Below are 26,445 nucleotides of genomic sequence, written 5' to 3' on the forward strand. Positions count from 1 at the left end.
TAGTTGGAAGGTTGGATCTGGAATGAGTTGGGGGTGAGGGGAAATGGGGAAAATGGTGAAATCCACATTAATCCCGCATGGTTGGAGGGTATCAAGGTGAAGATGAGGCATTCTTCATCCAGGCATTGGCTGGTGAGAGTTTGGTGATGGAGGAGGTGTGTGCCATGCCACAGGCAGAAACTTGGTGAGGAATGGAGTCCTGTAATGATAGACCCCCACCTAGACGGGAGAGCCAGGCTCTTGATCCAGTGACAGTAAAGGAGAAGGAATACATTTCCAAGTCAGGATGGTGAGTGCCTTGGAGGTGAACTTGTCTGATATGAAGGTGGTGTTCCCCCATGTCAGTTTCCCTTATCCTTTTTCGGACAGAGGTCGTCATGAGTTTGGAAGGTGTTTACAAATTACAGACCTATAGTTTACAAGGACCATGTGAGATAGTTTTGATTCAAAGAAAAGGCCTCCAAATTGTGAAGGAAAGATCCCTGACAGACGTGAAGCCTGGGAACAGATTAACACTCAACAAAGAATGATAAAAAGGCATTGATTACTGAAGAGCAAAGGAGTAAAAGAGTAAGGTTGTAGAAACCATGAAAAAGTGAAAGTTATGATAAGTATGTAAAGAGAGAAAGGCAAACACACAGGTTGGTGAAGACAAATAGAGTTCACTTCGAATTAAAATGGGGGGAGTCCACAATGGGGACCAACAATGGTTTTCCAACTGAATATCTTCTCTTGTTCTGTGTTCACAAAAGAGGATATAATTAACACAGTGGGAATTTTGGGGAACACAGAGTTCAGTGAGATGGAGAAAATGAACCAAATCAGCATTATTTGGGAAATTGAGTGAAGGCAATGGATAGGACTGAAGGCTGAGAAATACCAGACTCTGATAATCTACCCCCCAGAGTAATTAACACAGTGGCCTCAGGGATCGTGGGTGTATTAGTGCTCATGTTCCAAGATTCTACAGACTCTGCATTCATTTCAACAGATTGGAGGGTGGATAATGTGAGCAATTCAATGGAATACGGAGATAGATATACAACTGGGAATTGTAGACCAGCCAGTCTCCAGGGAAAAATCAAAATAAAAGATTTAATTGTAAAGCATTTGAGCAAACCATAGTCAGGTTCTGATGGAGTCAGCATGGATTTGAAGGGCCTGTTCCTGTGCTCACTCTTCCATGTTCTCAGCTTGACAAACCGCCTGGAAATAATTCAGGATGTAACCAGGAGAGTTGATGAGAGTTTAACAATCACTGAGGAGAAAACAAAACTACAACTAACTCCCGGGACACCGGAGCAAAGGCTCAAAGGAGGAGAAATTCTATCCTTCCACACTTCCACTTGGTAATATTACTGGCCTGTGACTGTATGGATGTGAATATTGTCTCAGAGAGACTGTAGGAAAAGGGCGGGCCGGTTCGTCGAACGTAACTGTGTTTGTGTGTCCGCGAATATTATGAAATTTCTGAGTCTCTCTTGTGCAAATCCAAAACATTTTCAATTCCAGTTATCCCCCGGCTGCCCCACTAGACCCCAAAGGTGGAATTCAAGGGAATATATTTGTTGATTTCAGGATTTCAGTCTAAAAGTACCGACAATGTCAGCGCTCAGCTCAGACAGCTCGATCTGTGCAGCAGCAAAACGCGTTTAACTCGACAACGGGGCCGTCTATTCGAGTGAAAACTTCTCAGTCGCAAACCTTCCCGTATCAGGGTGAGGAGCGATCGAGCCTGGCTCTCTGGAGATCCGGAATTTCAGAGAAATCGCAGAGTTTAAACAGTTAGAGAAACACAGAGAGGCAGCAGGCGCAGGGAGCTGACAGCAGGTAGTCTCTGCACCGTCCGCTCGCTGCCTTGAAGTTGCTCAGTGCCGCCCCCCAGCAGCTTCATTGCTGACCCAGTTCAGACTGACCCAGAGAGAGAGAGAGAGAGAGAGATTCAGCACAGAGTTCTCAACATGAGCGACAGTGCAGCCGCCGAAACGGCTCCTCCAGCCTCCGCTCCCACCAAAGCCAAGGCTCCCAAGAAAAAGGCGGCGTCTCCCAGGAAAAAAGCAGCCGGTCCCAAGTTGGGCGAGCAGATTCTGAAGGTTGTCGGGGAGTGCAAGGATCGCAAGGGAATGTCTCTTTTCAGTATAAAGAAAGCGTTGGAGAGAAGCGGGGTCGAGGTGGACAAGCGCAACTCCCAGATCAAGATGTGTATCAGGAGGTCCCTGGTGAAAGGCTCCCTGTCTCAGGTCAAGGGTAAGGGGGCCTCCGGCTCCTTCAAACTCACTCAGACTTCAGGCAAGGCAGAAGGGGCAAAGAAGGTGGGAACAGCAGCAAGGGGCAAGAAAGGGGCGGTGAAGGAAACACCAGGCAAGAAGGTAACAGTGAAAAAATCCCCAGGGAAGAGAGGAACAGGCAAGAAAGGAACAGTGAAGAAAGCAACAGTTAAGAAAGCAACAGTTAAGAAAGTAGGCACCGGGAAGGCAGCCCCGCCAAAGAAAAAGCGAGTGAGCAAAGCAGCGCCGAAGAAAAAGACTCCCGTGAAGAAGGTGAAAAAGGCCAAGAGCCCCAAGCCCCCCAAACCCATCAGCAAATCGGTTAAAGCCAAGACCAAGGCCAAAGTGCCCAAGAAAGCAGCAAAGAAATGAACCAGTCGGTGTAACATGTGACCATCTGAACCCAAAGGCTCTTCTCAGAGCCACCCACATCTCTCAGGAAAGAGCTGAGCCCGGATCCAATGGTCCCTGTCCCGGTGCCGAGTGCAGACATATCCCAAGATGTTCATCCGACTGAATTACTCAAACACACCCTCTCGCCCCGGTTTGTGAGACCACAGACCTGAGAATGGGGAAGGGATCACACGGGGAGGGTTTATTGATCTCCATCTGGTTATTTCACATCGCGACTTGTATTTCTGCCCGGACACCAATGTGACATATTGCAGTATTTGTATTTCATTGACCCTTCCAGGAATGATGCTTTGTTCAGTTTTGATTCTGGGGGGGGGTTGGTGCAGGATGTTACCATGGCGTGTTCTTTCGGTCTTGTCTCTTACAGACAGATCAGGCAGTAATTCCACATTGTGTTCGGGCTCATGACAATCTGGGTGAAACAAAGATGTACCGATACAGGGAGATTCTGGAACGTTCTCGGTGGACACTGTATGAGTTTGGGAGCTGTTTAAACCGGCGGGGGTTGTTCAGATTAACTCACGGCGGTTGTTTGGCTGGGCTGGGAGAAACCCCTCACTTTCCTCCTGCCTGTTCCACACAGCTCAGGCAGTGATCCCGCCTGCTTCCCGCCGGGTGTTCAATCCTGCTGGAAAGAATAAGCTTTTATCTTAGTTGCAGACGGATAGTGTTTTGCTTCTTCATGTTTAATTTCATCTCAGAATTTGTGAGGGAGAATACGGCGGGCTTTTTGGAATTGACAGACCCTCATTCCAAGTGAACCAATCAGCCGCCAATAATCTTTTCCGGCCTTTTCTGTCCCTTCCGGAGGTGTTCCCCTGTGGGTTGACGGATGGGGCTGTATCCAATCCCAGCTCTCGGGGGGCGGGGCTCTCCATTCCCTGAAATAGGCCTCACCACAGCGGCCTCACCTTTGAGAACAGCAGCCTGTGTGTTTGTGTGTGTTCTGTGATGTCCCATGATCATCCATATGTTTATCCAATGACTATTTAAATGCCATTTAAGGTTGGTGAGTGTACTACTGTTGTAGGCAGAACGTTCCACACCCAAACTGCTCTCGAACCTACCACTGACATCTGTCCTATATCTATCACCCCTCAATTTTAAGCTGTGTTCCATCCTGCTAGACATCACCATCCAAGGGAAAAAGGCTCTCACTGTCCACCTTCTCTAATCCGCTGATCATCTTGTATGATTCTATTAAGTCATCTCTTAAGCTTCTTCTCTCTAACGAATATAGCTTCAGCTCCCTGAACCCTCTCTCAGAAGGCGAAAGTGAGGACTGCAGATGCTGGAGATCAGAGTCAAGACGAGAGTGGTGCTGGAAAAGCACAGCAGCTCAGGCAGCATCTGAGGAGCAGGAAAATCAACATTTCAGGCAAAAGCCCTCCATCAGGAATGAGGCTGGGAGCCTCTTGGGTGGAGATAAAAAGGGGAGGGGGGTGGGGCTGGGGAGAAGACAGCTAAAAGGGCAATAGGTGGATGGAGGTGTGGATGATGGTGATAGGTCAGAGAGGAGGGTGGAGCGGATAAATGGGAAGGAAGAGTGGCAGGAAGGACAGGTCATGAGGATGGTACTGAGCGGGCAGGTTGGAACTGGGGTAAGGTGGGGGGAGGGGAAATGAGGAAAGTGGTGAAGTCCACATTGATGCCCTGTGGTTGAAGTGTTCCAAGGTGGAAGATGAGGCATAATTCCTCCAGGCATCATGGGGTGAGGGAGTGGTAGTGCAGGAGGTCCAGGACCTGCATGTAGGGAGTGCATCCACCTACAACTGGACCCCACCACCAGGGATACATTTCCCTCCCCACCTGGATCCACTTTTCGCAAAGACTGTTCCCTCCATGACTACCTGGTCAGTTCCACGCCCCCCCCTCCCCCCCAACCTAACATCCCCTCCTGGCACCGCAGGAATTGCAAAATCTGTGCCCACCCCTCCCCCCTCACCTCCATCCAAGGCCCCAAAGGAGCCTTCCACATCCATCAAAGTATCACCTGCACATCCACCAATGTCATTTATTGTATTTCTTGCTCCTGATGTGGTCCCCTTTACATTGGGGAGACTGGATGCCTTCTGACAGAGAGCTTTAGGGAACATCTCCAGGACACCCCACCAATCTACCCCACCGCCCCGTGACTGAACATTTCCACTCCCCCTCACATTCTGCTGGGTACATCCAGGTCCTGGGCCTCCTCCACCACCATTCCCTCACCACCCGATGCCTGGAGAAAGTACACCTCATCTTCCACCTCAGAACACTCCAAACCCAGGGGATCAATGTGGACTTCACCAGTTTCCTCATTTCCCCTCCCCCCATCTTACCCCAGTTCCAACCTACCAGCTCAGCACTCTCCTCATGTCCTGTCCAACCTGCCAATCCTCCTAACCACCGATCCACTCCACCCTCCTCTCTGACCTACCACCTTCATCCCCACCTCCATCCACCTATTGCACTCTCAGTGACCTTCTTCCTAGTCCCACCCATTTATCTCTCTATACTGGAAACTTCCTGCCTCATTCCTGGTGAAGGGCTTTTGCCTGAAATGTCAATTTTCCTGCTCCTCGGATCCTGCCTGACCTGCTGTGCTTATCCAGCACCACTCCCATCTTTCCTCCATACCAGGCAACGTCTTGGTAAATCTCCTCTGCACCTTTGCAATGTTTCCACGTCCCTCCTATAATACACCATATGCGGCCACACCAGAGTTTTGTAGAGCTGCAACATGATCTCATGGCTCCAAAATTGAATCCCTTGACCAATAAAAGCTAACACACCGTACCGTTCTTACTTGTACTGACCTGTGTGACCAAAGTTAAAAATCACACAACACCAGGTAATAGTCCAACAGGTTTAATTGGAAACACTAGCTTTCGGACCGCTGCTCCTTCATCAGGTGGTTGTGGAGGACACAATTATAAGACACAGAATTTATAGCAAATGTTTACAGTGTGATGTAACTCAAATTATACATTGAAAAATACCTTGATTGTTTGTTGAGTCTGTCATCTGTTCAAATACCATGATAGTTTCACTTCTTTCATGTGTAAGTCACAAAACTGTTTTTTAAAAGTTACATTCTCAGATTAACTGGAACAATTGGTGTTAGCCAGACAATAGGTTGAAGGTGTTAGCCCCCTGTGTTCTCTGTCTGGACCATAATATTTAGACTGATTCTAATCTAAAAAGTGATATAACAGAGTTTTACATGAATTAATGCAGTTTTTGAGCAAAGTACAATGTAACTGTGCAATTAGATTTTCACCCACAACTGTATATGTATATGTGTGCATGTGGGTCTTTGTGTGTGTGTGTGTCTTTCTGTCTGTCTGGGGTGGGGGTTGTGAGTGTGAGAGAGAGTGTATATGTGAATGTAGAGTGTCTACATCTGTGAGGGCGTGCATGTGTGAGAATGGGAGTGTGTGTGTCTGTAGGAGTGTGTTTGTGTGTCTGGGATTGGGGGTTGTGAGCGTCTGTGTGAGAGAGTGTCTATGTGTGTGCATGAGTGTTGAGTTGGTCTAAGTCTGTGAGAGGATGCATGTGTGAGTGCGTGTGTCTGTAAGGATGTGTCGGAGTGTCTGTGTATCTGTGTGTCCGTGTGTGTTCAGGAGTGCCTGTGTGTGTGTATGTTTGTGTGTGTGTGTGTGTAGTGCAATGGTGGTCACCTGTAGTGTGACATGAACCCAAGATCATGGTTGAGGCCCTCCCTGTGGAAATGGAACAAAGCTATCAGCCTCAGCTTGGCCACTTTTGGCTGCTGCCTGTCCCAAAGTCTGCCTTGGAGTATGGTCACCCGAAGGTCCGAGGTCGAATGTCCTGGACCACTGAAGTATTCCCCAACTTGGAGGGAACACTCCTGTCTGTTGATTTTTGTGAGGTGTCCTTTCATCCATTCCGTAGCCTTTGCACGGTTTCCCCAATGTACCATGCCTCAGGGCACCCTTGCCTGCAACATATAAGATAGACAATGTTGGCTGAGTCACATGAGTACCTGCCATGTACATGGTGGGAGGTGTCCCCAAGTGTAATGGTGGGATCCACGTCCACACTCTGACACGTCTTGCAGCGCCTATCGTGACAGCGTTGTTTGGAGATGTCCTGAAAGCCGGGCAGCTTGCTACCAACAATGATCTGTTTGAGGTTTGGCGGTTGTTTAAAAGGAAGCAATGGAGGTGTGGGGACTGTCTTGGCGAGGTGCTCATCCTCATTGACAATGTGGTGCAGCTCACCAAGAACATGGCGTCGTTTTTCAGCTCATGGGATGTACTGGGTGGCAACTTTCAGGGCTCGATGCAAAAGGACACTGAGATCTCTCTGCTCTCCCACGCTGCCAAGAATCTTACCATGATCCCATTATTCTGTATTCCTGTTACTCCTTCCAAAGTGAATGGATTTGTTCAATAGATCGTATCAGTTGCACGATACATTGGTCTTTTGCTATAAATTCAGTGTCCTGCCCCACTAGTTTCCTGACGAAGGAACAGTGCACCGAAAGCGAGCACACCCAAAAATACCGGTGGGACTGGAACCTGGTGGGGTGGGCTTATGAATTGGGTTCCTGTCCAGATGTGCGCATGCGTGAGGCCCTTCCCCCGCGCGGCCATTGAGGAGCATTGACTCAGTGAGTGGAAGGGGTTTGTTTGGAACAGACCGCAATGGGGAGCTCGGGATAGTGGGGGAAGGGGGAGGTCTTTCTCGGGATAGGGGGGGAAGGGGGAGGTCTTTCTCGGGATGGGGGGGAAGGGGGATGTCTTTCTCGGGATGGGGGGGAAGGGGGAGGTCTTTCTCGGGCTGGGGGGTGAAGGGGGAGGTCTTTCTCGGGCTAGGGGGGAAGAGGGATCTTTCCTGTGGTTTGCAATCCTCTGAACATTGATGGGAATTCATTGTTTGATTTCTCTTTCACGCTGTTTGTTGATATTGGGCAGTGACTAGTAGAAAGCAAATCGACTTTGACTGTGACAATCCTCTAAGTGATAAATGTAGCTGTCACCAGATCAAAAGTCTCAATTACAGCATTTGAAATCACGCCTGTTTCCCTTCCCTTCAAGTTACTGTAGTGGGAGCTGCATATTGAACTATCTAAGCATTCCATTCATGGAGCTGTACAGCTATTAGTTCGTTTTGGTGTCTCAGGAAATTGTTTAAAAATTTTGACAGAAAAAGAGACGAGGAGTAACTCAGAGCAATAACAGAACCAAACCGTGCTTTGTTCACAATGTGGTCTTTCTTTAAAAAGAAATCATAATTAATATTACTTGAATTTAGCATTGATCAGTTTGAATTAGATGAAACATCTTTTGTTTCCCTCCAGACACATACTCACTGGACCAAGACAATCTAAGCTATACTCAGTACAAAGCCAAGTGTGACCCACTGCTTCTACCAGACACCAGGTATGTTACTGCTGTCAGGGCAGAGAACATCCTTTCCACAGACACAGAGTGGATTGAACCAGACACACATTGAGCTCAATTTCCAGAGATATACATTCCGTCCAAGAGTCAAACACATCTGTTGAAATACATTTTCTTCTCTCCTCTCAATGCACACTGTAGCCAGTTTCCAATAACTTTTACCATTTAAAGTCCATCGTTATTTACCACATCTGAATATGAATAGACAATAGGTGCAGGAGTAGGCCATTCTGCCCTTTGAGCCTGCACCACCATTCAATATGATCATCCTTAATCAGTATCCTGTTCCTGCCTTATCTCCATAACCCTTGATTCCAATATGCTTGGGAGCTCTATCCAACTCTTTCTTGAATGAGCATCTTTCCCACCACTGAGATCAGACTAACTGGTCTATAATTTCCTGCTTTCTCTCTCCCACCTTTCTTAAAAAGTGTTACAACATTAGCCACCCTCCAATCCGCAGAAACTGATCCAGTATCTATCGAACTCTGGAAAATAATCACCAATGCATCCACGATTTCTCAAGCCACCTCCTTCAGTACCCTGGGATGTAGACCATCAGGCCCCGGAGACTTATCAACCTTCAGACCTAACAGTCTCTCCAACACCAATTTCTGGCAAATATAAATTCCTGTAAGTTCAGGTCCTTCAGCCACTGTTACCTCAGGGAGATTGCTCGTGTCTTCCCCAGTGAACACAGATCTGAAATACTAATTCAATTCTTCTGCCATTTCTTCCCCATTATATATTGCCCTGTTTCTGTCTTCAAGGGCCCAATTTTAGTCTTAACCTTTTTTTTTTGCCTTTCACTACCTAAGAAAGCTTTTACTATCCTCCTTTATATTTTTGGCCAGTTTACCTTCGTACCTCATTTTTTCTCTGCGTATTTCCTTCTTAGTAATCCTTTGTTGTTCTTTAAAAGCTTCCCAGTCCTCCATTTTCCCACTTATCTTTGCTATGTTATACTTTTTCTCTTTTAAATTTATATGCCTCCTCCTGGGATCTTTCTTCCTTTTTGGAATGAACTGATCCTGCATCTTCTGCATTATACACAGAAATATCTGCTATTGTTCCTCCACGGTCATCCCTGCTAAGGTATTGCACCATTGAACTTTGGCCAGCTCCTCCCTCATAGCTCCATAGTTCCCTATGGAGGAACATAGACTGTCTGCTAATCCAAAATCTGCACTCAGGAACCACGTTAAATCCAAATGTGGTATAAAGGTTTATTAGTTGAGTTCTTGTTGCACAGTTACAATATCTATGTATGAAGTAGAGATTGAGTGCAAACATCAAGGGAAACTTTGACATTATCAGTAAGTGATGAGGACAAATTAATGTTTTGATCAATAGGTGTCCCATACAAAGACATTACAATTGTATAATGTACATTCCAAATGTTCTTTCCTGACATGGACAGAAGGCTTACTGCATGTACACACACACTACTAACACCTCACCACTCCCGCACACAAACATAAAATCCTGACTGATTTACAATGAGTCACAAATACATCCTAACACACACACGAGGATATCGAACGGTGATGAAGATCCATAAACATTGCAAGTGTCAGAAAATGTTACATTCACACTGATTTCTACTCTCAGATCTCGAGGGAAGAGATCTCTAACACAGAAGAAAGCCCTTCAAATGATTAAGTCTGCACTGATCAAAAACAATCCATAACAGCTTAACAATTGACCAAGCTAGCAACCCTTTCAATCAGCATTCCATTTCCATAAATAGATCATGGCAGCAGAGAATCTGCCAGCCCCATCTTTATCACAGTGTCATTCTGTATTGCTTTACCTTGCAGGTGTTATTTTTCTTTTGTTTTTTTCATTCCAACAAAATCTTTTTCTTTCTACTTTTGTACATCTTTTAAAGTCTGTTTTATTTTTCTACACGGAGATCTACAACTCCAACATTCCTGTTGACCCTCCCTAGGATACATTACTCCCGACCAGAAAACAACACAACAGTATTACTAATGGTTTACACTACCACACCACAGAGGCAGGGTACTATCCTGTCTGCATCAGCAAATAAAATGGAATTGATGAATTTTCATTCCTGTATAAGGAATATTGTGGTCAGTCAGATGCAAGCAGTGGAATTGTTCACTTCACTGCAAATGAATTCAGTGAATACTGATCATCAATTCAGCAGTATTCAGGAAAGTAGGTCACTATGCAATAACTGATAGCACCGTGAAGACCAGCCCTTGTTGTTACTATTCCCAGTTAGACTTTGCACAATAGGAGTCACAAAGGCCCCTTGCTTTTCTCTCCTTGATTACGTTGAACAACACGGACTCTTGTCTGTTGTGATGTGTTGCATGTTCACATATCCATGAATCCTGTAGGCACTACAACTAAAGAACATAGGCTGTTTCCCATTCACTAAAGTATACGTGCACTGAGAAATCTCTTCTCTCCCACTTTGGTAACTGGTTCCCCACTTTTCAAGAATCGTTTAAACTGCTCAGTAACACAATGCAGTAAGATTGAAATTGTATGAAACTTGAATCTATGTCCTTCTTATCTCACAAAGCAATTTCCCTTTCAAAGCAATCTTTGCCTGTATTACCATTGCATTTACACTGGAGCCAGCAGCCCAAGTCACCAACACTCAATTTTAGGTTCCAGGTTCTTCACTAAACTATGTAGCTTTTTTGTTCTGTTGAATGTCTGTCACATATACAGTCATAGACATGTACAGCACGCAAACAGACCTTTTCCTCCATGCTGACTTGATATCCTAACCTAATCCAGTCCCATTTCCCAACACTTGGTCCACATCCCTCTAAACCCTTCCTGTTCATATACACATCCAGATGCCTTTTAAATACTGCAATTGTCCAAGCTTCCTCTGACAGCTCATTCCGTATATGCACCAGACTCTGCTTGATAAAGTTGTTCCTTTAATATCTTTCCCCTGTCACCCAAAACTTATGCCCTCTACTTCTGGACTCGCCCACCCCAGGGAAAAGCTTTTGTCTATTTATCCTATCCCTGCCCCTCATGGTTTTTGATTAGATTACTTACAGTATGGAACCAGGCCCTTCGCCCAACCGAAGCGCAACCCACCCATACCCCGACATTTAGCCCTGAGCTAACACTACGGGCAATTGAGCATGGCCAATTCACCTGACCTGCACATCTTTGGACTGTGGGAGGAAACCGGAGCCCCCGGAGGAAACCCACGCAGACACGGGGAGAATGTGCAAACTCCACACAGAGAGTCGCCTGAGGCGGGAATTGAACCTGGGTCTCTGGCACTGTGAGGCAGCAGTGCTAACCACTGTGCCACCCACATTATAAACCTGGTGTTATAAACCTCTATAAGATCAACTTTCAGTCTCTGACGCTCCAGGGAAAACAGCCCCAGCTTATTCAGTCTCTCTCTCTTGTTCAAAACCTCCAACCCTGGCAACATCATTGGAAATCTTTTCTGAACACTTTGAAGTTTCACAACATCCTTCTGGTAGGAAGGAGACCAGAATTGCATGCAATATTCCTAAAGTAACCTAACCGATGTCCTGCACAGCCGTAACATGACCTCCCAACTCCTATACTCAATACTCTGACCAATAATCGAAAACATATCAAATGCTTTCTTCACTCTGTGATCTATCTGCAGCTCTACTTTCAAGGAACAATGAACCTGCACTCCAAGGTTTCCTTGTTCCGGAACTCTCCCTAGCACCTTTCCACGAGGAGTATTAGTCCTCTCTCATTTGCTTTTCCAAAACACAGCATTTCACATTTATCGAAATTAAACACTATCTGCCACTCCTCAGCCCATTGGCCCATCTAGTCAAGATCCCTTTGTAATCTGAGGAAACCTTCTTCGCTCTCCACTGCACCTCCAGTTTTGGTGTCATCTGCACACTTACTAACTATACCTCCTATGTTCACACCCAAATCATTTATATACATGATGAAAAGTAGTGGACCCAGCACTGATCCTTGTGGCACCCCAGTAGTCAGAAGCCTCCAGTCTGAAAACCAACCCACCAACACCACCACCATCTGTCTTCTATCTTTGAGCCAGTATTGTATCCAAATAGCTAGTGCTCCCCATATCCCATGAGCTCTAATCTTGCTAACCAGTCTCCCATGGGGAACCTTGTTGAATGCCACATGGATCACATCCACCTCTCTGCCCTCATCAGTCCTCTGTGTTATTTCGTCAAGAAACTCAATCGAGTTCATGAGACATGATTTCCCATGCACAAAGCCATGCTGACTATCCCTAATCAGCACTTGCCTTTCCAAATAAATTCTGTCCCTCAGGATTCCTTCCAACAACATGCCAACCACCAATGTCGGGCTCACCGGTCTACAGTTCCCTGGCTTTTCTTTACCACCTTTCTTAAAGAATGGTATCACATGAGCCAACCTCCAGTCTTCTGACACCTCACCTGTGACTATCGATGATACAAATATTTCAGCAATGGGCCCAGCAATCACTTGCCTAGCTTCCCACTGAGTTCTCGGGTACATCTGATCAGGTGTTGGTATTTTATCCACTTTTATGCATTTCAAGACATCCAGCACCTCCTCCTCTGTAATATCTATTTCCCCACATTCTATATCTTCCATCTCCTTCTCCACAGTAAACACTGATGCAAAATACCCGTTTAGTATCTCCTGTGGCACCATTTGTAGGTGGACTTGCTGATCTTTGAGGGGCCCTATTCTCTCCCTAGTTCCCCTTTTGTCCTTAATGTATTTATAAAAACCCTTTGGATTCTCCTTAACCCTATTTACCAAAGCTCCCTCATGTCCCCTTTTTGCCCTCCTGATTTCCCTCTTGAGCATACTCCTACCGCATTTATACTCTTGTAAGGATGCTCTCGATCTCTTCTGTCTATACCTGACATAGTTTCCTTCTTTTTCTTAACCAAACCCTCAACTTCTCTGGTCATCCAGCATTCCTTACACCTACCAGCCTTTCCTTTCCCCCTAACAGGAATATACTGTCTCTACACTCTCGTTATCTCATTTCTGAAAGCCTCCCACTTTCCAGCCATCCCTTTACCTGCGAACATCTGACCCCAATCAGCTTTTGAAAGTTCTTCCCCGATACCATCCAAATTTGCCTTCCTCCAATTTAGAACTTCAACTTTTAGATCCGGTCTATTCTTTTCCATCTCTATTTTAAAACTAATAGAATTATGGTCGCAAGCTCCAAAGCGCTCCTCCATTGACAACTCGGTCACCTGCCCTGCCTTATTTCCCAAGAGTAGATCAGGTTTTGCACATTCTCTAGTAGATACATCTACATACTGAATCTGAAAGTTCTGGTGTACACACTTAACAAATTCCTCTCCATCTAATCCCTTAACACTATGGCAGTCCCAGACTATCAACATTCACTCCCTATATGATTTAAATAGAATGTTTCACTTTGACCATAAAGTTTAACCCAATTGTGTGCTGTATTAGAAAAGACTGAACCTATCACATGATACACAGTAAATTCCAGTGAAATTGCCCAAGCAGTAACTTGAGCTCTATAATTACCCCTCCAAACATCTCATCCTGTCTTAGATATGGAGATGTAACTCATGCATCAATTCCATTTTACAGATTGGAGGAATTACACTTCAGCCCAAATTGTATTTTAAAATATATATTTTTGCATCGAACCCCAAACTGAAAAGCAGTGCACGTCTCATACAAAACTACAGAATATAAAATTTGATGTGAAATTGACCAAAAGGAAATCAAATATTGACTTGACAAGACACAAAGTATCCTGTACTCAGACAGATAATGAGAGATTTTTGAATACAGCGTAATGACTCTCATATAGTTTCTCTGGGACTAACAGAGGAATAATAAATTTAAAACATACATTCAGTCTAGAGATTGGCATGCCCAAAATAAATTTACAATTATAAACTATATTATCCCCTAAGACTCCAATGTTGTGGAAGTTATTCAACTGAGATGTACAGTGCCAGAGATTAACAGTGATATAAACAGATCCACTTTCACTGACAGGAGCTGACACAAATGACATTGGATAATATCTGATATATTCGGAATAGCAAAGGTTTGAACAATAAAGAGCTCCTGCAGCTCTGAAAGATGATAATTTCACTTTGAAATGACACTGCATCAATATAAATTACAATAACCATGAATAAGAAGCACATTGATAACTCCTAATGAGAGACTGAATGAATCCCATGTTCAATGTTAGCTGACAAAAGCTGACTTTATCCATACTCACATTCTGATTGAGAGACTGACTAATGCAAAACAAAACAACAATATCCGAGTCCAAAATGAAAGTAAATGTCTCAGGGATAACATAGAACATTAGGAAGGGAACGATGTCACACTATGTACCGGACCAGCCTTGTAAATAAGTTGGTCTGTCCATTTCTCCCTGATATTTTTATATGGACAGTCTATACAACAGGATGGCATTTCCTTTATCATTAGAATCAGAAGCACAGATTCTGTAGAGCACAGAAGCAGTCCAATTAGCTCATTGTGTCTACAGTTGGACATTCGATTCTTTATCTCTTCTATTACTAGTTTCCACTCATTGTTGTGACTGTGAGCTATATATCATTGTTGTAGTTTGCAATCCTCTGAATACTGATTGGAATTAGTTGTTTGGTTTCTGTTTCACATTGTTTGTTGGCAATGAACTTTCAACTGTGGAAATAAAGATAGTATATACGAATGTCACAATTCAGTCAAGAATAAATATAATAGTCATGAGATCAAAAGTCTCAAGTATACTATTTGAAATAGTGCCTGTTGTTCTTCAATAGTTAGTGTATTGGGATCTTGGTTTTGAACTGTGTAAACATCCCAGTCATGGAGCTGTACAGGTCTTGGTTAGCTTTTGTATCTTAATAAACTGTTCTATAATTTCACAAAAAGAGAGGAGGAGCAGCTGAGGGCAAAAGTGGAACCAAAGTCTGTTCTGTTCCAATTGGTGGCTTTATAAAGATCATAATAACTATTAACTCAATATTGCATTGATCAGTTTGATATTATCAACCTTGGTTGGTGTTGATTTAAAGGAGATGAATCTTGTGTCTTCCCTCCAGGCAAATATTCAATGGCCCAAGACAATGTAATATGACCTCGGTATAAAGCCAAGTGTGAGCAGCTGCTCCTTCCAAACAGCAGGTATGTTACCACTGTCTGAGCTGGGGGAATATCCTTTCCACAATTACAGAATGGATTGAGTCAGACTCACAAAAAGCTCACTTTCCAGAGATATACATTCAATCCATGAGTAAAACACAACCTATTCTCACTATGGACCAGTGCAGATGCAATAAATGTCATCATTCAAAGCGCATTGTCATTCAGTTTGAAATGGGATACACTGAATCCTCACTTGAAACAGGCTGTCAGGAAGTGCATTAAATCCACAGTTAGGGAATTTTCAAAGTTACAATCAAGATGAACAAATAGATCTTGCTGTTACATAGCTGGTGTAACCATATATGCAGTAGTTACTGAGTACAGATCCAAAAGGAAACTTTTGATATTAACAGTAACCTAGCAGGATAAAAATAATCTTTGAGAAATAGTAGTCCCATTCAAAGACACAACCATTAAATCATATTCAACTATAAAAACTATCATGTAGCATGGACAGACAGATGCAGAATAAATCTCTCTCACAAAAAAACACGATCAATGCCTCATTACAAAATGAAACAAAGTGTCTCAGTGATCGTACCGAATCCCTGAAAAGGGAAACATCCCACTCTTACTAACAAGACCTGGTATTTTAATTAGCCGCTCTGGCCATTTCTACATGGTAGTTTTGCACCAGTATTTCATACAGTGGGATGTGTTTTCCTTTTCACACCAGAATCAGAATCTCAGAATTGTTACAACACAGATGAAGGCCATTCCTCCCATTCAATCTGTGCTCGTACATTCTATTCTTTAACTGTTCTGCAAAACAGTTTCCAGTAATTATTGGGATTGTGAACTAGATACCATCTGCTGACCCCTTCCCCAAAGATTGAGAGAAAACTCATAAATCACAAAATGCAGCAGAGATTAAGACCCCACTCTCGATATGCTGATAACGGCTATCACAGAATGAAACAGTGTCACAGGGACTATTACTGGCTGCCAGAGATTAAACCACTTTGATACCCAAAAGTATAAAGTGATTAGTACAGATGAAGAACTTCACTGTCATAGTCACACATCAGAAGCTGATGTTTTATACATCAATTACTGAACTCCCATATCATCATGACAGTAACTGTCAGATGTAGATTGATACTTGTTCTTACATATTAACATTGCAGACACTGACAAAGAGAAAACAATAATTACACAAACATTCTTATTACTCCAAACAGGGCAGGACTTGTACAGTTAATGGTAGGGTTCTGAGGAGAGGTGCCCAACAAAGAGACCTAGGATTGCATGTATGTTGTTCCTTGGAAGTGGAGTCACAGGTGAACAAGTATGTGAAAAAGGGGCTTGTCATGTTTGCCTTCTTTGGTCTGCACACTGAGTCTCGGAGTTGGAACGTCATGTTTGGGCTTCACAGGACATAAGGTAGGGCACTTGTAGAATACTGTGTAAAATTCTGGTCACCCTGCTTTCAGAAGGATGTTGTTAATCTTGAGAGTGTGCACAAATGATTGACAGAGATGTTGCCAGGACTAGAGTGTTTGAAATATAAGGAGATTGTGAATAGGCTGGGGCTTTTTTCCCTGGAGCATCAGAGGCTGAGGGGTGATTTTAGAAGCATGTTGTTTGAATTAGGTGAACATCTGGGCTGCTTGGGAGTGGAATGACTCCTTGTCTGAGCAGATGCAGTGGAGGTGGAGGAATTGGGAGAATGGGATGGGGTTTTTACAGAATACTGAGTGGGATGGGTGTGTCATCCAGGTAGTTGTGAGAGTCTGTGGGTTTATAGTAAATGTCAGTCTGTAGATGGAAATGGAGAGTTCAAGAAAAGGGAGGGAGCACAGAAAAGGCCATTCGGCATATCAGGCTGCATTGATAATAACTACCATTGAAGGCACACTAATCCCAATTTGCTGCACGTATCCCATATCCTTGATGTGCTCATCCAAGTATCTTTTTAAAGTTCTAAGGTTTCTGGCCTCCACAACCTTCCCAGGCAGTGCATTCCAGTTTCCCAGAATTCCATGTGATTTAACTCTCTCAATCAGTCTCTTATGTGGGACCTTGTCAAAAGGTTTGACCGATTGGTAAATACACTCCCACATGCACACAAAGAAGTAATATTTCAGAAGAAGATGGATAATTAGACTCTCATATTAACAAAGCACAAAGTGACAGTTTGAGATTAACAACTACATTTGCATCTTCACGCAGCAGAAACTGACAGCTCCAATTGCTAACGACATTCCCATATTCACAACACAGAAATTAACAGGAAAGGACTGTTAAATACACTCAGATTTACATTAGAGAGCCTGACAAGGAAAGATTGATAACCACATTCACACATTCTGCCTGCAGAAACTGCCAGGTACAGGTTGATAAGTATATTTCCATATTCCCACAGCAGAGTCTGCCAGGTACAGATTGATAACAACCCTCACATTGACATAGACAACAGAACAGAAACAGACAGGGAGAAATGATCACTGTTCTCACACATTCCCATGGCAGAAAGGGACAGATACAGATTGATAACTAAATGCACATATTCCCATCAATGAAACAATCCGAGCCTGATTGCTGTCTAAATATGTCAATGTATTGATCAGCCCGTCCCTGTCAGTTTCTATTATGTGGATATGTGATGTTGTTTGTCAATCTGTCCCTGTCAGTTTATGTGATGTCAACATTTGAATATAGTTATTAATCTGTCCCTGTCACACTCTGCTTTGTGCACATGAAAGTATATTTACAAGTCTTCCAGGGACAGATTGATAACTACACTCACACATTCAGATAGTTTAAACTGTAGAGTTTCATAAGTACGCTCATATTCAAAAGCAGAATCTGACAGCTATGGATCAATAACTAAATTCACTGTTATGCACCAGACCATATCCCCTCAAAATACAGTATATCATGGAAATAGACTAGACCCTAACTTTCCTCACAGAAACTAACAGGTAAAATGGATAACTTCTCTCAAATGCAGTATTCATCACAGAAACTAACAGAAGCAGATTGGTAACTAGATGCACATATCCACAGTTTGATCAGGTGGGCCTGTTCATGGAGCTGTACAGGGATTGGTTAGTTTCTGGATCTCAGTGAATTGGTATCGAACCCTTAAAACATAGTAGCTCAGTCCAAGAATGGAAACACAGACATGTTTCAGTTTGAATCATTCGTTTTAAAGAATAACATCCTCACGATTACTAACTGAATGTTACATAGTTCAATTTGATCCTGGCAATCGTGCCTAATGCTGAGGAGATATCTCTTCTGTCATCTTCCAGGAAAATAATTAAAGGATCAAGGCAATGTAATATCTCCTCAGTCCAAAAGCAAGTGTGAGCAGCTGCTTCTGCCAAACAGCAGGAATGTTACAAAAACAGAAATTGTTGGGAAAGTTCAGCAGGTCTGGAAGCATCTGTGGAAAGAAATCCGAGTTAATGTTTTGGGTCACGTGACCCTTTCTCAGAACTGGTTCTGAGAACTTGGCTGGAAATGTTCACTCTGATTTCTCTCCGCAGATACCGGCAGACCTGCTGAGCTTTTCCAGCACTTTCTGGTTTTGTTTCTGACTGAAAGCATCTGCAGTTCTCTCAGTGTTAGACACACATTGGACTCAAGTCCCAGAGAGATGTTCAGATCAAGAGTCAAATACGACCAAGGAATTACATTGTTCTCTCCCCGTTCTCAATCACACCAGCCCAGGTCCAATCGGTTTTATCCTTCACAGCCCTATTGACATTGACACCATCTTTGAAGAGGGAGAGACTGAACCTGATTGGAAACAGACACTCGTGGACACCATTAAATCTGCATTTGGAGAGGGCATTTTTGTAGTTCTAATCAAGGTTCACAAATAGATTGTACTTTTACATCATTTCAACAACCATATATAAGGTCAGTGTTAAAAATACAGAGATAGAAGGAAACTGCGTTCACAGACAGGACAGGTTGTCAAAGTAGAGGATGAAACACATTAAGGCTACTTATAACTCATCAGGACAGAATTATTCTCCTTTGATGAATAGTTTGCCGATTCATACACACAATTAAATAATGTGAAATCCAAACACACATTCTGTGCCAAAGTCTGACAAAACAAGCATGGTGACCGTGTGCACACAAACTGACTGATGTAAAACGAGTCCCAAATACACACACTGTACTGAGACATCTGTTACAATGTGAACAGCCATGGAATGACACGGCAGGTAATGAAAAATGAAACGTTCAAAATGACTTCAATTCATAATGGAGCCATAAAGACATAGAGCACAGGAATAGACCCTTCAGTCCACCAGTCAGGCTGACCAGAATCACAAACTAAACTAGTCCCACCTGCCTCCTGCTGGTGCATATCTCTCCAAACCTTTCCTATTCATGTACTTATCTGACTGTCTTATAAATGTTGTAACTGTGGCTGTATCCACCACTACCACAGGAAATTAATTGCACATGCGAACCACCATCTGGGTAAAGAAAATTGCCCCTCATGTCTTTTTATAAATCTCTCTCTCCTCACCTTAAAATATGGTGAAAGTGAGGACTCCAGATTCTGGAGGTTCGACTCGAGAGTGCAGTGCTGGAAAAGCGCAGCAGGTCAGGCAGCATCCGAGGAGCAGGAAACTCGACATTTCAGACAATAGCCCGAATTCCTGATGAAGGGCTTTTGCCCGAAATGTCGATTTTCCTGCTCCTCAGATGCTGCCTGACCTGCTGTGCTTTTCCAGCACCACACTCTCGACTGTCCCCATACAATATGCCCAATAGGCTTGAAACTGCCCCATCCTCGTGAAGTTACACCGACTATTTACCTCATCAGTAACCTTCAGTATTTTATAAACCTCCAAGAGATCACCCCTCAGTCTCCAAAGTTCTAGGGAATCTAGCCCCTGCCGATTCAGCCTCTCCCTATACCTCCAATCCTCCCATCTTGACAACATCCTTGTAAATCTTTTATGAACACTCTCATGTTTCACACCATTCTTCCAGTCAGTGGTATGGTGGCTCTTTGGGTTGCACTGTTGCCTCACAGCACCAGTGACCCAGGTTACAAAGCAGCCTCTGGCGACAGTCTGTGTGGAGCTTGCACATGCTCCCCGTGTGTGTGTGGGTTTCCTCCAGGTGCCCCAGATATGCAGGTTAGGTGAATTGGCCAAGCTCAATTGTCCCTAGTGTTTAAGGATGTGTAGGTTTGTGGTGTCAATCATAGGACGTGTAGAGTCATTACTCGGGGAATAGGTCTGGTGAGGATACTCTTCAGAGGGTCAGTGTGGACTTGTTGGGTCAAATGGCCTGTTTGTACACTGTAGGGATTCTATGGTTATTTGAATAGGAGGGAGACCAGAATTGCACACACTGTTCCAAAAGTGGCATAACCAATGTCCTGTACAGCTGCAACATGACCTCCCAACTCCTATACTCGATGCACTGACCAAGAAAGGCAAGTATATCAAATGTCTTATTTACTATTCTGTCACCCTGGACCCCAATTTCAAGGACCTATGAAACTACACTCCAAGGTCTCTTTGGTCAGCAACACACCCCAAGACCTGACCATAACTCTGAGATATTAAAGAGTGAATTCGCTCTGTTGACCTGCAAGATATTGAACGCCCCCTGGGGGAGGGTGGTGTGTCCTTTGTCTTATCGGTGGAATGTGGGAGGATTACCTGGCCATTTCCTTGCCATTCAAGGATGACTAACATTTTCATCCAGAAATCAATTCGAACATTCCAGTTGGAATTTCACTCCTCCCCTATAGTTACAAAACAATGGTTTGCAACAGATTTGACCATTGAGGGATGATTTGTATTACATTGTTTCTCATGACCCCTCGTAATTCAATCCCCCACTGTGGGGAAGAAGCGACTTGCTGTCCCCCCTTTCAAAACCTCCCATGATTTTGTAGCCCTCAATCAGGTCCCCCCTCAACCTCTGCCTTTCTATTGAAAATAATCCCATTCTCCTCAACCCCTCTTCAAGCTCATGCCCAGCATAACAGGCAACACCCTGGTGAACCACCTCTGCACTATCTCCAAAGCATCCACTTCCACAGGGAATGTGGTGACCAGAACTGGACGCAGTATTCCAAATGTGACTGAACTAATATCAGGTACAACTTTTGGGTGGCACGGTGACTCAGTGGTTAACACTGCTGCCTCACAGCACCAGGGTCCCAGGTTCAATTCCAGCCTCGGGCGACTGTCTGTGTGGAGTTTGCACGTTCTCCCTGTGTCTGCGTGGGTTTTGTCCCACAGTCCAAAGATGTGCAGGTTAGGGTGGATTGACCATGCTAAATTGGCCCGAAATGTTAGGTGCATTAGTCAGAGGGAAATGGGTGGGTTACTCTTCGGAGGGTGAGTGTGGACATGTTGTGCCGAAGGACCTGTTTTTACACTGTAGGGAATCGAATCAACTGTACCATGACCTGTCCACTATTGTACTCAATATCCCATCTGATGAAGGAAAGTATGCAGTGTGCCTTCTTGACCATTCTATCAAACTGCATTGCCACTTTCAGGATACAATGGACCTGAATACCCAGATCTCCGTACATCGATTTCCCCCAGTGCTTTTCCACTTACCATATAGTGTTCTTTTGATCTTCCACATTACATCACCTCGCATTTGACTGGATTGAACTCCATTTGTCATTTTCCCCTCCAATCGATCTATATTCTGCTGTATTCTCTGACAGTCCTCTTCACTATCTGCTACTCCACCAATCTTAGTGTCATCTGCAAAACTTGCGAATCACCCCACCTATTCCTTCCTCCAAATCATTCCTGTCCATAATATGTATTCAGTCCAGGCAAGTCATCTGCCCTGTAAGATGTCTGCAGTGAGGGTCTAGAACCTGGAGGCTGGAATTGGAAAGAAACAGAGAGTCAGTTCAGGAATGAAACCAAAGGTTTCTTTACACAGAAAACGGTGAATCTTTGGAAATCTGTTTCCTGGAGTTTGTAGAAGGCCAGTCTTTAAGTATTGCTAAAGTCAACATCAATTAACTTTTGATTGTCAATTTTTGGAGAAGTGATGGAATATTGTGGATAAGAGATTTTGAACTTCCTGATCAGCCATGATTGTACTCAATGATTCATTGGGCTGATTGACTGTCTCTTGTTCCTGTTGTATGATGTTGTGAGACTCAAACTCAGTCTACCCCAGGTAATGAACATAGCTAATGACTGTGTTTCACGACAAAGGGATGTTGCTGTGTGTTGTGTGTGTATTCTGCTGTAATACTCATACACCACCAGATGATCAAATGGTGCCTGACACTGATCAGATTTGACATCCACCCATAAAAGCGACCGCCACCACTGAACCGTCAATCCCAAATCACTCTGGTATTGTATTGGTTATTGTGAGTGATATGGTGAACAGGATTGGACGTGTAGCACTGACCCTGTAAACAATCCCCCAAGATGACAGATGAGGCATCTCTGTTTGTTCACTCAGCAAGTCTGACCAGGCACCTGCTCACACTGAAAGGTGGTCAGCTACCACCTATCGTGCTGAAGTCTGGTTGAGATTGAGAATTACTGTGAGCTGTGAGGGCAGGAGGAGCAAATTGAAGTCACTGGCCATTCTCAATAAACCCAAGACTTTGCCCAAATTGAAAGTCACAAAGAAAGCAGGAAAGGCAAAGTTGGTGTAACACGTAAAAATCTGAACCCAAAGGCTCTTCTCAGAGCCATCCACATCTCTCAGGAAAGAGCTGAGCCCAGATCAAATGGTCCCTGTCCCGGCCTATTTGAGTGCAGACATATCGTAGATATTAAATGATTTGCAAAACTCGATAGACACTTTCTTGCTGTGATTTACACCCAGTCCCTGTCGCGCACACTACAATAAATCAAAATTACAAATCACACAATGTCAGGTCTTGTCCAACAGGTTTATTTGGAAATACAAGCATTTGCAGCACTGCTCTTTCGTCAGGTAGCTCGTGGGGCAGGATATTAGGACACAGAATTTAGAGCAAAAGATCATTGTGTCGTTCACTGCTGTGAAGTATTGACCAAACCTGGATTGTTGTAAAGGTGGCCCCAGCGCACTATAGACTCTCTCACACTCGCATACAACTGCACGCACGCACACACACTCGCAAAGACCTTATCTCATGCACACGCTCTGTCTCTGACATACACTCACACCCACACTTGCACTCACAGGTATATCACAGTCATGCAAACACTCGATCAAGAACACACACTCTCTCTCTGTCTCTCTCTCACTCTGTCTCTGTGTCTCTCACACACACACACATATATGAAGGGTCTCTCCCACACATGCAGACACACATAAGGCTGTGGGGTGAATTTGGAGCGAAATTCTATTTTGTTCAAACATCACAATTTGTCGACTGGAAGTTCACGTGACTTTTTATCAACACCTACTTTGGAAATACAACCATTCTGACTCAAGGTTAGCATACAGCCAGACTCTAACCTCACACCTTTAAATGCATTGTCTGAGATTTTCTTAATAAATCCTTAAATCATGTTGGGAATGTGACTTGAAAGAAGTTCTGGGATTTCCATATTAATGAATCGTACCTGTATCCCCACTCGGAGTGATTAAAGATTTAACAGTAATCTGGGTTTGTTCAATATATCGCATCAGTTGTATGACACTTTGATCTTTTACGATAAATTCTATGTCCTATGATCGTGCCCCGCTGGATACCTGCGGCAGGAACGGCTCTCTGAAAGCATTTTCTTCCAAAGAAACTTATTAGACGAGAAGCTGGTGTTGTGTGATTTTTAACTTTGTTAAAGAAAGGCCGCGATTTGGGCGTTTAATTGTAACCCAGCTGCTTCGAAAAGCTCTGGGTTTTATTCTCTTTGAACATGAAGCTGTAGTTTGTTGGTTTTCTGCCGAGCATTGTGTTCCCTGCCCATTGTGGAGAAAAGCTTTAGTTCCAGATCCAGTTGGGGCTGCAGTTAGCTGGAGGCGGAGCTGCATGATCTCTCTGTCTGTCACTCCGTTTCCTGTTCAGAGCCGCCTCTCAGTCTCTGTCAACTCTTTCTCAGTCAGGTCGGGCCGGGCTGTATAAAAAAGGAAGGGGAGGCAGCTCGGCTCTCATTCAGCAGCGATTGGAGTGAAGGAGCGTGATGTCTGGAAGAGGCAAAGGAGGCAAAGGCCTGGGAAAAGGCGGAGCGAAGCGGCACCGTAAAGTGCTCCGTGATAACATCCAGGGCATCACCAAACCAGCCATCCGGCGCCTGGCTCGCCGTGGCGGGGTCAAGCGCATCTCGGGCTTGATCTACGAGGAGACCCGCGGGGTGCTGAAGGTTTTCCTGGAGAATGTGATCAGGGATGCGGTCACTTACACTGAGCACGCCAAGCGCAAGACGGTCACTGCCATGGATGTGGTGTACGCTCTGAAACGCCAGGGCCGTACTCTCTATGGATTCGGCGGCTGAGCAGGAAGTGACCCTTTTCCAACGGACCCAAAGGCTCTTTTCAGAGCCCCCTCCCCAAATCTTCCCATTGAGAGCGGAGACCTGAGGACGGACAGGGCACAGAGGGAGGGGATGCTGTTCTGCACCAGGTTATTGCACGTTTAATACATCACATCGCGATTGGTAATCCTGCCCAAACACTAATGTTATATATTGCAGTATTTGTATTTCATGCTTTGTGGGGATGATACTTTTGAGCTTTGATCTTTCCATCGGCCTGTTTCAATGTAAGTTATTAACATTAACACAACCCCACGTTGTACGGACAGGTTTATTTGGAAGGCTACAATGTCAATTGTGTTCAGGTTCACTGCAATTGATTTTAAAAAGATGTCCTTATGAAGGCTGAGATGGGGTAACTTTGCCGAAGGACAGTGGGCCATGTTTCAGTATCTTTGTTAAAAGCGGCGCGGTTGTATAGCTTCATGAACAACCGTTTCCCGTTCAGTTTGTCCGGGCTGTTATAAAGGCCGCGTTTTCCTCCTGCCTGTTACAGACAGATCAGGCAGTGATCCCGCCTCCTGTCCGCCCTCACTGCTCACTGGAGTGTCAAATACTGCTCTAAAGTAGAAAAGTTTCTCTTCATGAGAGAGAGCCATGGTGTTTTGCTTCTTCATGTTGAATTTCATCTCCGGGTTGGTGAGGGTGAAATCGGCGGGCTTTTTGAAATTGTCCAAGTGAACCAATCAGCCTCCAATGCTTCTTTTCCTGCCTTTCCTGCACCTTCCGGAGCGGTTTCTCAGTGAGCTGAGGGACGGCTCTATATCCAATCCCAGCTCTAGGGCGGGCTCTCCATTCCCTTCAAAAGGCAGCACTGCAGCAGTCTCAGCATTGACTGCACCAGCCTGTGGGTGTGTGTTACAGAGAGTTGGAGAGAATGGCCCGAACCAAGCAGACAGCGCGCAAATCCACCGGAGGGAAAGCTCCCCGCAAGCAGCTGGCGACCAAAGCGGCCCGCAAGAGCGCTCCGGCCACGGGCGGAGTGAAGAAGCCTCATCGCTACAGGCCCGGCACGGTGGCTCTGCGGGAGATCCGCCGCTACCAGAAATCCACCGAGCTGCTGATCCGCAAACTGCCCTTCCAGCGGCTGGTGCGAGAGATCGCTCAGGACTTCAAGACCGACCTGCGCTTCCAGAGCTCGGCGGTGATGGCCCTGCAGGAGGCCAGCGAGGCTTACCTGGTGGGACTGTTTGAGGACACCAACCTGTGTGCCATCCACGCCAAGCGGGTCACCATCATGCCCAAAGACATCCAGCTGGCCCGCCGGATCCGGGGGGAGCGCGCCTAAAGGGAGCCCGGCCGGCCCTGTACATTCACCCCCCAAAACAGAGAGACACAACGGCTCTTTTCAGAGCCACAAAACCATCCAGAGAGAGCAGGGATTCACGGGGCTGATTGTTATCGTTACTCTATGGACAGGTAGAATATAGGGGCAGATTAGGGGGTGGGGGGCGTTGACAAGAGGCAATACTCACTGGCAGCGGCAGTGAATTTACAACTCATCAGATCTTCAGTGGTGTAGGATTTATTATGGTATTATATTATATAAATAAATTCTTTGTGCGATTATAAACATGATTCATGATCCATGCCCAAATCCCGGGCTGTACACATTAAAAGACAAAATTAATCGGCTAGCTGTCAGGGTCTCCTCTCTTTCCCAGATGCTGTGGGTGGCTCTTAAAAGAGCCTTTGGGTTGTCAGATTCGAGAATGGTCC

At 44.7% G+C, this 26,445-nt stretch overlaps 2 protein-coding genes and 1 long non-coding RNA gene across 4 annotated transcripts; 2 read left to right on the top strand and 1 right to left on the bottom strand.

Moving 5' to 3' along the window:
• Nucleotides 1-1,911: 1,911 nt before the first annotated feature.
• Nucleotides 1,912-26,294, top strand: LOC140470578 (histone H3). Of its 2 annotated transcripts, none has more exons than XM_072566643.1 (4): nt 1,912-3,690; nt 7,990-8,071; nt 15,178-15,259; nt 24,295-26,294. In XM_072566643.1, the coding sequence occupies exon 1, from the start codon at nt 1,962-1,964 to the stop codon at nt 2,637-2,639; it is 678 nt and encodes a 225-aa protein (XP_072422744.1). In that variant the 5' UTR covers nt 1,912-1,961; the 3' UTR covers nt 2,640-3,690; nt 7,990-8,071; nt 15,178-15,259; nt 24,295-26,294. The 2 variants fall into 2 exon arrangements, with proteins under 2 accessions (XP_072422744.1, XP_072422745.1); XM_072566644.1 differs by lacking the exon at nt 1,912-3,690 and adding an exon at nt 7,214-7,299.
• LOC140470581 (uncharacterized) lies at nt 5,516-7,208 on the bottom strand. Its single transcript, XR_011956539.1, has 2 exons — nt 7,022-7,208; nt 5,516-6,624 (listed from the first exon to the last, which is right to left on the bottom strand). It is a non-coding gene; the product is annotated as an uncharacterized lncRNA (long non-coding RNA).
• LOC140470627 (histone H4) lies at nt 24,376-24,687 on the top strand. The gene has a single exon (XM_072566673.1). It carries the CDS (start codon nt 24,376-24,378, stop codon nt 24,685-24,687), a length of 312 nt encoding a protein of 103 aa, XP_072422774.1.
• Nucleotides 26,295-26,445: the final 151 nt, after the last annotated feature.

Source organism: Chiloscyllium punctatum, chromosome 52, assembly GCF_047496795.1.
Source record: "Chiloscyllium punctatum isolate Juve2018m chromosome 52, sChiPun1.3, whole genome shotgun sequence".
Lineage (NCBI taxonomy): Eukaryota > Metazoa > Chordata > Chondrichthyes > Orectolobiformes > Hemiscylliidae > Chiloscyllium > Chiloscyllium punctatum.